The 12850-nt window shown below is 37.1% G+C and overlaps 1 protein-coding gene across 1 annotated transcript in view; it reads right to left on the minus strand.

Annotated features, from left to right (window-relative positions):
• Positions 1 to 4385: 4385 nt before the first annotated feature.
• The window catches only part of psmc4 (proteasome 26S subunit, ATPase 4), a 12606-nt gene continuing 4141 nt past the window's right edge, over positions 4386 to 12850 (minus strand). The window contains exons 4-11 of the mRNA XM_008290529.1: positions 11911 to 12057; positions 10670 to 10779; positions 8655 to 8748; positions 8383 to 8550; positions 8187 to 8263; positions 6308 to 6476; positions 4955 to 5010; positions 4386 to 4842 (exon numbers count right to left, since the gene is read on the minus strand). Of these exons, the coding sequence (XP_008288751.1) occupies positions 4729 to 4842; positions 4955 to 5010; positions 6308 to 6476; positions 8187 to 8263; positions 8383 to 8550; positions 8655 to 8748; positions 10670 to 10779; positions 11911 to 12057 (935 nt within the window). The 3' untranslated portion in view covers positions 4386 to 4728. The remainder of the gene's footprint in view (positions 4843 to 4954; positions 5011 to 6307; positions 6477 to 8186; positions 8264 to 8382; positions 8551 to 8654; positions 8749 to 10669; positions 10780 to 11910; positions 12058 to 12850) is intronic.

The raw sequence follows: 12850 nt of genomic DNA on the forward strand, positions 1-12850 counted from the left end.
ATACAACATTTTGTTCCTAAAAATGTGAGAATTTTATTTATTTTTCCTGGCTGTTGGCAGTATTTTCTGATTTATGGAGTGATAAAAAACCAAACATCTCCCTCAGTTGAAACTTTTGGCTGTAATATGGCAAAAATTAAAGAAATTAAACATGAAATTTGAAGCTGGTTTTATCCAACTTTTGGGTTTTTGTTCTGGAAATGAATCCAAATTTCTGCATATTCAGTGAGATATTACCTCATTTTGTATACAGAAACCTTGTAGTACAAAAATCAAGGTTTTAATGAAAGTAATACAGTGGGGACGTTTCATGTTGATGTTCATGTGCAGTGTCTCCCCTTAAAAATTTTTATAAACATCAGTGACACCTTGTAATCGGTGCCTTCTCTGCCTCCACCTGGGGTTCAATGCCATCTCCGTTTCTGATTGGACAGTTTCATCCAATGGCATTCCAGCCACCTCCGTACAGCTTCCTCCCTCTCAAGCCATCGGCTGCACAGGCCAGCATGGATGCTCTGGTGTTGGCTTTGTGGTCGACAGTCTTGCCTGGACAAGTCTTTGGACCAGGCCACATGCTGGAGGAAATCTTTTTTAAGATGTCCGACCGGCCAGAGGAGGCAACCCAGCTGCTCTATCCCTATTATTTTGACCCAGTCACCGACAGCCTTCCAAGCAGAGACCAAGTGAAACACATGTGGGTACTTTGGTTCCCATCTGATGTAAATACACTGTTAAAACAAACATTTTTAAAAAGAAAGAAAGAAATTTATGTGACAAGGGTGCCAGAAAAAAACATGTTAAAAATAAAATATTACAAAGTCAAAAACAGTAAAAATGGGGAGGAATTACTACTATTCCTATATTAGTAAAATTATTATATATATAGCTAATTTACATACAGTAAAATTGTAAGTCATACATTGTAAAAGAACAAATTACTATTTGTTAAAAAAAAAATCCAGATTTTTGATGTCGACATTATTTACAGGTTTCCTCTTTTTTTAAGGTTAACATGTAAATGAATCCCTTTTTTCATTGATTTCATCATCTGTAAAACAACAATCTAAAGAACTGAAGAGTTCATTTGCAAAACCAGATAACTCAATTTTTGTAGACTTTCAGAAAACTTATTTATTTGTTGTTTGCTTGAGATACTATCAAACTTAAGTTGAGTGGATTTGACTCAGTAGAAATGACATGACAAAAGCGGGGGATTACTTAAGTTTGATTGATATTGTCTCAGGTAGATGATGCAAAAGTGGATTTTCTGAAGGTTTGTGAAGATGGCGTTACCTGTTTTTGTAGATGAACTCTTCAATTATTAACCTTTTTTAAAACCTTTTTTTTTTTTTTCAAAATAAGGCAACTATCTGTAAAAACAACAACAAAAACGGAGCAATTTTACAGTCAAACATCATTAAAGAACGAATTGCCATTTATTGAAATACTGATTTTTGATGGGGACTTTTATTAAAAACATGTTTGGCCTGTTTTTTAAATGGTTAACGTACTTTTCTGTGGTTTTCCTAAAGATTATGTGTGGTTTAACAAAATATGAAAATCTGTTAAATAAAAGTTTAAAAATATTTTAAAATTTTTAATAGTTTTTACAGAAATTTATTCTGTGACTTTACTTGACATTATGTGAATTTAAGGAAAACAGGGCAAATCTGTAAAATGACAGTATTTTTATTTTTATTTTACAGTGCATACATTCTCTTATCATGCTGATTTAAAAACGGAAAAAAAAATATAAAAAAAAAAAAGTGTCATTGACAGCCAAACAAAAGATTGAACTACCATTTGAAATAATTCAGATTTTTTACGTCATTATTTTAAAAAATGCTACATTTAACATGGAAATTAATAGAATACAAATAATACTTAATTTCTGTAATAAATGTAATTTAACAAAACAACAACTCTATAAAACAAGTTTAAAAATAACAACAACAATTCTGTAAATAAAAAAATGTAAAATAAGTTTAAGGAATGAAAAAACTAAATACAGTAATTATAGTAAAATATTGTAATTTTATGGCCAACTGTAAAAGATCAAACTACCATTTATTTAAAAAAACAAAACAAACAAAAAAACAAGACTTTTGTTCTTTGATGTAGGCAATATTTACAGTTTTGGCCTCTTTTATTACAATTAACATGTCAATTAAGACTTTTTTTATTTCACTAGTTATTATTTGTAAAATAACAAAACAGGAAAAGTTTTTTTTTAAAAAAAATAGCTATAAATTGCTAATCAATCAATTCAATTAAAAAAAATTGAGTAAAAATGCAGATTATTTTTTTTTTTTACAGTGGGAATATCCACTAGACTGATGCGTGTGTTGTACGTCATTGTAACGAATGATCTTGCTCCCACTTGTGGCCTGAAGGAGGAACTACACCCTCCAGCTGCAGTGTTTCAGCTCGTGGGCCGACCTGAAGACAGAGAAGCAGCGGAGGCCTGGATCTGTAGAAGTCCGGCCGAACACCGGCGTCCATCTGACTGGACTCTGCCAACTCCAGTGTGACTGCAGCCCAACCACAGACGAATACGTTTATCTCATGTATGGCTGCTGACCGTCACCGCTTTATCTCTCAGCTAGTAATAAATCTGCTGCAGATGTGAATGTTCAGCTGAAGGTGTCACACATGTTTGTTAGCTGTTTGTACCCAAGTAATCCATTCCAGCATGAACACCTCCCGCCCCAGTGAGCTCTACATGCTGACTGTCAGTGCAGATGCTTTCGCCACAGCCCTTTAAAAGAACATTTTTAATAGTGCAAAAGTCATGTAGATAAATGTATGCTTATTCTGTAGATGCTTTTAATCTCATTCATCATCAGTCCGTTAATCATTTGGTCCATAAAATGGACATTTTTTTTCAGTCATTTACGATCAATCTTTTAATTTTTAAAAAAAATCTTTATCTTTTAAACAGTTTTGAGTCATTTTGGACTTGTTTTGAGTCATTTAGCTAAATATGATTACAAAGTATTTTTGAGCAATTTTTAAATGTCATTTTGGACAAATTTCAAGGCAATCTAGGCAAATGTTGAATCACTTTAGACAGGTTTTTGTCTTTAGACATTTTTTCTGAGTCATTTTGGATGAATTTTAAGGAATTTTGGACAAATATCAGATCGCTTCAGACAGGTTTTTAATCATTTTGGAAAAGTCCTTTCCAATAATTGTGCAGCCTGAGCCAATTTGGCCATGTTTTTGTCACTGGAGACTAATTTTAAGACATTTTGGACATATTTTATGTCTTATTGTTAATTTTTTAGTCAATCTAGACAGGTTTTTGTCATTGTAAACTACTGTAGTAATTTGGGAAAATTTTCAAAAGGCATTTTATATACAATGTAGCAACAATTTTGGACAGGTTCCTATTCAGTTTGGACAGGTTTTGTTATTTTAGACCATTTTCGACTTATTTGGATAAAGGCATTTTGGACAACTTTTAATTAATTCTCGACACTGTATTAGTAATTTAGGGTGAATCTGGACCAGTTCGACAATTTTGACAATTTCGGAATAAGGCTTTGAGTCTTTATGGACATGTTTTTGTAATTTTAAACCATTTTTGAGTAATTTTGGACAACATCATTTGTGGATAATTGTGACATGTAAACATTAAAACGGATCTCTTTTGTACACAATACTATAAATTCAGAAAGCTAAGATCACTTTTGTTTACTGCACCTGATGTAGTTCCTCTCTAGTGTGAAACTTCCTCAAAAATTTTGGTTTTACGCTCAGCTGCTGCAGGCTAATCCTGGTTTATTAAACTTCAAATTAAAAAAAAACAAACTCATCTTGTATCTGCATGAATGCAAACACATTTTTAACAAAGGTTTTTTTATACTCAACAAGGTCCTCTTTTTTGTCAATTTTTTTCAGTTTAAACACATTTTGTTTTCATTTTTTGTGCAGGTTTTAAAAAGAATCCCCTAAAACTCACCTTTAAAAAAATAAATAAAAATAAAAATCTGTCCTTGCCTTGTGTTTTAGTTTTCAATTTTTAAAAACATTTTAAAGATTGTTTATCATGTAAAGAATCTTTGAATATCTACACAATTTCTGAATAATTTGGGACAGGTTTTGAGTCTTTATGGGCATGTTTTTGTCAACTCAAAAAATTTTTAAGTCACTTTCGACAATTTCAGAATTTCTTTTTTTTTTTTAAATGATTGATCTTTTTTGTTGTTCTCATTTTAGATACATTTTGAGTCATTTTCAAACATATTTTAGACAACTGAGCATCACACTGAAATGAGCAGTCCTCATAATGGTCCATGGGGAGACCCACCATCACATTTAGCTGCTGACTGCTCACTTGAGCACAAACAGTTCAGCTGAAGACAGAAAAACAACAACGTTTGTTTGTTTTTTATGGAAAACACCTTTAATGGATTTTTGAAGTCATGTCTTGTTAGGTGAGTACATATTGATACAAACGTTCTATCCTAGCTACAGTCGGGGCTGGATGTTTTTAGGAACCGGCAGAGTGCCTGAACAAAAAACACCTTCACATAGTAGTGAGTCATCTCAAGGCTGGAGACACGGAGACAATCTGACGTGAGGCCGTCTGCCAAACTGAGTAAATTTAGTCCAAAAAAATCGATGCAGGTTGGGGAAGCGAATCCACAAACGCCACACTGTAGATACAGACGGAAACAAACGTGTGTCTGGACACTTTTTTACTCTCAGGCTGGCATTTTCTCTCTATTTGTAGAACTCGTGCTCCTGCTCGTCCTTCTTGATGACGGTCTTGTACGCTTTTTCGAAGTCTTTGGCGAGGACGATGTACCTGTTCTCGCGCACTGCCAACATGCCAGCCTGAGACGCAGAAAAACAAAACAAAACCTCAGATTAACACTTACACGCACACTTCAGTCACCCACTTTAATGTATTCCAGGAGTGAACAATGAGAATGTAGTTGTAGCTCACCTCCTGGCAGATGGAGTTGATGTCAGCTCCAGAGATCTTATCAGGTCTCGCCACATCTGTCCATCAGTTAAGGACGACTATGAAACGTGGTGACGAACTCAAAAACAAACAATGCAGTGGAAATTCTCATTTTAAACACATCAACCTGCAAATGAACCAGTTGTTGTGTCTAGTTTTCATTTGGTCATTGTGATTTTAACCTTCCAACTCTGAGCTGCTTCAAGGCAGTTTTTACTCCTGTCATGTTTTTTGTTGTTGTTTTTTTTAACCACTGTATAAAGTCCTGCATCTCTATGGAAACAGCACCATAAAGTTTCAAGTTGTTTTAAACCAGTTAAGACAAAATTTTGAGTCAGTTTATACAATTTCATTTTCAACAAATTTCAAGTAATTTCTAAGTCATTTTAGTAAAGTTTTAAGTAAGTTTGGACAAGTTTTTGACATTTCATACAGTTCTCATCATTTTAGACAATTTTGTCACTGTCATTGTGAAAAGATTTTGTGTCATTTTAAACACTTTTTAAGTCATTTCAGAAAAGTTCTAAGTCATTTTGGACAGATTTTTAAGGTTTTAAGCCTTGGAAAGGACAGGAAAAGCCACCTGAAAAGACAGGAAAGTGGGGGAGAAGAATGGGGGAAGGGTTTCGAACCCATGGCTGCAACTTCAGGGACTACAGCCCCTGTACATGGAACACGAGCTCAACCAGATGAGCTACAGGTGGCCCAAAGTCAACAGATCACAACATTTTTTTCCAAGTGTCCACAGGGGTTTCTAATATTGGAAAACAAAAATAGTGACGACGTAGTATGGATATTGTGGAAAAGTTTTCAAGTCACAAATTGAATTTTAAAAGATGACTGAGGGGCAGATTTGTGGACACATCCAGTTAATCTATGCAGACACTTTACTACCTGACAGCGATATGTCAGATGTATAAGATTAGGTGTAATGTTGTTCCGTGACATGCCAATACATTTCTGTTTTACATACGCTGTTGCAGTCACTTGTAACAGAGCAGCACATGTTCATACACAGCACACACATACATGAAGGAACTATTTTTAAAACAAAGGCAGCAGCTAAACTTACATATGCAACTGCTTCAAAAAGGAAACCCAACAATGACGGAGCAGGTGAGCAGTGTTAGGGGAGGGAGCGTTAAAGCTGAGCCACATTGTCTTGTAATGTTGACAATATTCAGCAGCGGAAAACTAGATGCTGTTGGCACAGCTGTATTTGCTGTGTGTAATGTGTTCTTGTGTACCACAGCAAATGTTTCGCAACATGCCCTTCGAGCAGAACAACTCACTTCTTACCCACACAAACACGGCGTTATCGAACTGAAAAGATACAATCCTCCAGGTCGACCTCCTCGGACAGGTTCATCTTACTGGTGATGGTGGAGAAGATGAGGCGCTTCTGCCTGCGGTCTGGGAGCGGGAACTCGATCTTTCTGTCCAGACGACCAGGACGGAGCAGGGCTGGGTCCAACGTGTCCGCTCTGTTGGTGGCCATGATCACCTGAGGATTGTTCAAATGTCACTGGGGGGTAAACTATAAACATATCATAGTAAGGGCTGCAGCGTTCAGGAGGACTGGATGGTCGATATTCAACCAAAGTCCTCATTTGTGGACAATCTCTGGTGTTACTTTCAAAAGTAAAAGGTCTACTTCACCAGGATGAATCCATTATTTTGGGCAGCAGAAGGAACAGACTACAAACTTTTCACAATTTAGAAGAGGCCCAAACCTAATGCAGACTGCTAGATGTAAAATTCCCCACAGAGGCAAATACCAAACCTTCATTTACTTGCTCAAAGCTGTTGGCTCCTGTTGAGTCATTTTGGACATATTTTAAATCATTCTGGGCATGCTTTATGTAATTTTGGAAAAAATGTTGGTCTTCTAAAACAAATGTGGAGACAGTCAGGTAATATTAGACCAGTTTATAGTTGATTTAGACACATTTTAGGTCATTCTGGACAAGTTTTAAGTCGAGCCACTTTAACTAATTTCGGACAATTTTTCCAAGTCAAACTGAGTGTAAAGTTAACAATCAGCCGTCTGCATATCACAGCTCAACAACCAGCGTAGCAGATCATCTACAAATGGTACTTCAAATTGTCTCTGCTAAATGATCATCACAAACGATCAAGGAAAATTAAGGTGACGAAACATCTTTTAACGTGGAAATTTTTTTTTCTCAGAATTTTACAGTATTTAGCTTTGGGCGCCCCAGCTGCTGAAATTGTACACTTAATTTACTTTTTAAAAAAAAAGAAAAAAAATGTAAAAACAGCAGCAAACCTGTCTGTCTTATATTCACCAGTTACTATATTTTCAGGCATCCTATGAATATGTGCAGCTGGTCCGCTTCCAGTCAGTTCTTATCATTTCAGTAGAAATTTACCAGGTTACAGTGATTAACAAGCTACTAAAACTAGCTGTTTGTGTTTATTGAGAATTCATTCAGGCTAATAACGCTGCAGGTAGTCACTCAGTGCACTGTGGAACATTTAGCTCTACTAGATAAGATGCTGATTTTATTTTATTTCTCTGTGACTAATTGATTGGTTCAAGAGTAGGCATAACTCCAGTCAGAGATTTTTTTCGGTTGACAACAATGAGCTAAACTTGGACGAGATGTTATAAAGGGCGGCAGTGTTATCCTTTAATCCTTTAAAGCTGGTAACCAACTAACGATGGAATCCCAATCCCAAGACTTTACCAATTACCAGCTGCTCAAGTTCGCACAGATTTCATTATATGCAAGGCAAACTTTGTAAGTCAAATGCAATAAAACGCTGGAAAAGTAACCAAGCTACTTGCCATGAATGATTTTTAAATAGAGGAAATCATATCTTTTTTTAAGTGAGATGCTACACCTATCAGTGCCATTGATATTCTGCCAGTAAAAACAAATGTGTGCTGTGTAGCTAGCATGTGTCTGTCCCAAAAAAACAACTCAGCATTCACCACAGTTCCTCGAAACAAGCACTGACCATCTGTGTACAAAACGAAGGCTTTCTTTGTCCAAGTCTGAGCAGTGCTGTCTGTGCAAACAGCTTACGGGCAAAATGTCAATTTTAGGTTTCGATGAATGATGGCATGAGCCTCAGGGATGCTTTCTAAGCTGACTGGAGTGAAAGGAAGGCTGCTCAGCACTTACAGAGGTGGTGCAGTCACAGGGGAAAAGATAAGAGGCTCCTCAGACAGGTCGACTTGGCTCACCTTGACATTGACATTCTGATCAAAGCCATCCATTTGATTAAGCAGCTCGAGTAAGATCCTCTGCACTTCCCTGTCAGCTGCAGAAGAAGACAACAACTGTATTTACATCATCAGGGAGAAGCTGCAGGACATTCACACAAGTTAAACTGGTCACCAGATAACACCAGTTGGGTTTGTTTGTGACACTGTGTCATACCTCCGGTCTGTGCATCAAAACGCTTGGTGGCGATAGCGTCGATCTCATCGATGAAGATGATGGCAGGGGCGTTTTCCTTCGCCAGCCGGAAGACGTCACGCACCATACGAGGACCTTCACCCAAATACTTCTGAACAAACTCAGAGCCCACGACACGGATAAATGCCGCTGCACACGGACAAAAACGAAGGTCATCATCAATACAATGTCAACATAAAGGAGAAATTGCTGATTGTGTCGAGGATGTGCAGTAACAAGCACAAAGGCCTCACCTGTAGTGTGGTGTGCCACAGCTTTGGCCAACATGGTTTTGCCACAGCCTGGAGGTCCGTACATGAGGACACCCCTGGGTGGGTCGATGCCAATCTGAGGAGGGAAACCCAAATGTCAATGTGACTGAATAACAGATCTCGCTGATCTCAATCCAAGCTATAAACATTTATCAGACTCCATTAGGGGTCCAAACTGATGCGTATTCTGTTTTTTTTTCCTAGGGAAAATATGATTCTCAGTAATCAAGGTTACAATAACATAAGAAATGGAACTGACATACATTTGCAGTACATCCAGGTGTCTAAATCCAAAATTACAGGTTTGTCCACAAACACTGTCAAAGCATCTTTATCAGTCCAGGAAATCTGTCAGTATTCACTAAATACTAAAATGGAGTTACACTCACAGCAGACCGCACCAATACTTTGTCACTTTAATGTTGTTGGAAGCTTTAAATCAGAATCTTGCTGTTTGTGATTGTTAGCACACTCAGTGAGCTAACTGCGTTAGCATTTTAAAATCCTAGCATTAGCTTCATGTTAAACCAGACAACCAGCAGACACCGTTTTATATCTTAACGCTGGAGAGTTCATCAACACATCTGCGACAATCACACAGCAGGGAGGTGCTGTGCAAACACACCTGTAACTCCACCTTATTAACTCTCTAAACAACATCCAGCAGGTTTAAAAGGCAAGTTACCATCCATCCATCCATCCATCATCTATACACCGCTTAATCCTCACTAGGGTCGTGGAGGGCTGGAGTCTATCCCAGCTGACTTAGGGTGAAGGCAGGGGACACCCTGGACAGGTCACCAGTCTATCGCAGGGTTGCACTTAGAGACAGACAACCAAGCACACTCACACCCACAGACAATTTAGAATCACCAATTAACCTCAACATGTTTTTGGACTGTGTGGGAGGAAGCCAGAGAACCCGGAGAGAACCCACGCTGCACGGGGAGAACAAGCAAACTCCACGCAGAAAGATCCCAGGTGTCCTCACCGGGACACCTCTTAGCTGCGAGACAACAGTGCTCACCACCGAGCCACCTTGCAGCCCAGGCAAGTTACCTTAAAACAAAATTAAAATAACCAACATGACACCATTTATGACAAAGAAACTGTAAAAACAAAAAGAATCACTGGATTTTCAACTTTTCTGCACTCCTTGAACTAATCACCTGTGATGTGCAGTTCTGTTGGAAAAAATTTAATTAAAATTTCTAAAATTTAAAGTGTCACATCACTTTATTCTGCGGTTCATTTTGCAATTTGCCAAAAATACCCCATTTATCCCAGACCTTTGAAAAAAATAAAAAATTTGCAGTCTTTGGAACGGCTGAGAAGCCGTGGCTGACTGAGCTGCAAACAACGGTCAGTTAACAAAGAGAGGTTTGGGCTGAACTGCAGGCTGTGTTTACACAGAGCAGAAGAAACAGATATAGAAGCAATTATATATATTATGTAGGGTCACATTTGTTTCCAGTACTCATAACACCTGCTGACACTTGTGCTGTTGGATATGTTGACTCGTTTTTGTAAAATAAATAAGCGAAAAAAGTCAGACTTTTTCTTTTGTTCTAATTTCTAACCGTGTCATACGTCACAGAACACATTTCTGAGTTTTCTCTCCTTGTAGTCATGGTTGTGTTGTTTTCATAGAGGTGCAGGACTTTATATTGCAGTAAAAAAATTAGCCCACAGTGAGGAAAAATGTGACAGGATGGGAAAAAATAAAAATAAAAAAATGCCCACAAAGTGCTTAGGGTTTTGAGGGTCAAACGAGCTCCACCTGGTGGAACAACCAGGAACTACAGCAAATTTACAATACATTCCCTTCTTCGTCTTCTAGCTTATCATCTAACATATTTTTCGTAAGTAAAATTATTAATTAATCAATTAACAATCACTCATTAACATCACGAATCCTGAAGGTTGGAAAGAAAGATCAGTTTTGATAATCAGTTGGTTCCTAGACTCAGTTTTAAAATGTCGCTTGACAATCTGACCTGTTTATAGAGCTCAAAGTGTGTGAGAGGCAGCTCCACAGCTTCTCGGACTTCCTGTTTCTGAATGTCCATACCGCCGATGTCGGCGTACATCACATCTGGCTTTTGGTCTGAAAGCACAAACATGGTTGGAGGAAGAAAAAAAAAGAAGAAAAAGTCAGTTCAAGTGTATTCAGTCAGAATTCTGGAAACATGTTACTGCTCCATCTCTGATTTTGTTCAGAGTTTACTTATTTGCTATTTTGGACCCAAAATAAAGAAACAGCACTTGCCATGATGTACTTCAAGAAACATGACATCTGTTGTGCAGTGTGTTGAATTATCATGAAGCATATGTGGGGAACATCGTTTAAGGCGACTTAAGCCTATACTGTTAAATTTCAGCATGAAGACAACAATGAAACAGCTTGTAGCTGTGTGTATATAATGACAACATATAGAACCAATACACAACATTTTTGTGGTTCTGCACATGAATCCAAAGCAAAATGTTTCAAAAAAAAGGAAAATTCTACTAGTGTTCGAGGCCTCATATGTTGGTAAAATGTTGACCAAAAACTGCATTTTCAGTAGGACATGTGGATACAACTATATGTATATACATTGACAGGAACTTTCCGGGGCCAAAATACCACGCCTGTTTGAAAATTGTGCTTTTTTTTTTTTTTTATACAATTATATAGAGGCCAATAGGTACTTATTACTGACATTTTGGACACATTTTAGTCATTTTAGACTATTTTGAGTGATTTTAGATCTGTTTTCGTAACTCTGGAAAAGTTGTAAGCCTTTTTTGGACAATACTGCACGTTCATCAATTTTAAGGGGCCAATAAGTATTTATTTTTAGCATTTAGGACAATTTTTAGTCATTTTACATAATTTTGACTATTGACTACTAGTAATTTAGGACAAGTTCAAAGACATTTTACACAGTTTTGAGTTATCTTAGATAGGTTTCATGTCAAAATGGAAAAAAAAAATTTGTTTCCTCAAATTTCATGGCTGTTGGAGCTTTATTTCTGGAGATACTGAACTGACATTGAAAATGACTTTCAAGGTATTTTTGAGGGTGATAATACAAAAGGTGCCAGGTCTGAAAACATGACATTCTTAAAATTCTGCCAAGATGCTTCACAGAGCTTCATTTTGGGTCCCAAATTAAAAATACAAAAACTCTGAGCACAAAGTGAGACTGTCTACAGACTGAAATCCCATAGGAGAACACAGGACTGAGCGCACCTGACGTCAGCATCATGATGCTGCTGTCTGCCTCTGGAGGAAGCACGTCCACCAGAGCGTTGCTGTGCTTGTGCAGCGCCACCGAGGCATTGGGCTTCAGCAGCTCTCTGTCGATGGTGCTCAGGATGCGCACATAGTAGTTGGACCCTGAAAGAGGAACAATGGTGAATGACAGGATGGAGAACACGGGGTGTGCTTTCATTTCATATTCAGAGCACATACTTCACACTGAATAATTAAAAGTGGACAGCACACAGTACATCTCCTCCTGGTTTGTCTCCTAAGACTCTGAAAGTCTAAACATGATTAAGTATTTAAACATACAGCTCGAATGCATCTTCTTTAAATTATAATTCTCAGCTTTATCTATTTATTTATTCTCACAGACATTATTTTGTGTCTGCTTGTAAGTAGCACATTTGGTCGCTCTTTACATAACAGCTGCCACTGACAAAAGAAAATAAATAACTGAACATGTGCATTAACCACAGTTTCCACCAATGCTCTAGTTCTGGTTTCTGGACCTAGTTTAGAATCGTTGCATTTCCACCAAAAACAAATACATTTAGAACCAAAAAGTTTCAGTTTCAGACCTGCAAACTTTAAAGTTAAACAGGCAAAAAGATATGAAGTGAAAATGAGATCAGAAACTATAACGATATTCTCCCCTAAAAGAAAGTTTTAGAGAATTTTAATACACACATAGCCTTTTGGAGTGTTTTGAGTTTAGAAAACAAGAAAACATTATGACTTAAAATGGGCACCTTATTTATTTATTTTTTAAAAACTGTTATTTATATGAGAATTTTAAACTACATTTTAACAAGCTTCAAAAATATCCCTTGTTAGTCTTTTATTATTTAGATGTATTTATTAGTTTTCTTGTTAAACCCTATAAACCTCAAACAGTTCTTCTTCTTGCGTTTGTGCTGCTGTCACA

Source organism: Stegastes partitus, unplaced genomic scaffold, assembly GCF_000690725.1.
Source record: "Stegastes partitus isolate 25-593 unplaced genomic scaffold, Stegastes_partitus-1.0.2 Scaffold680, whole genome shotgun sequence".
Taxonomy (NCBI): Eukaryota; Metazoa; Chordata; class Actinopteri; family Pomacentridae; genus Stegastes; species Stegastes partitus.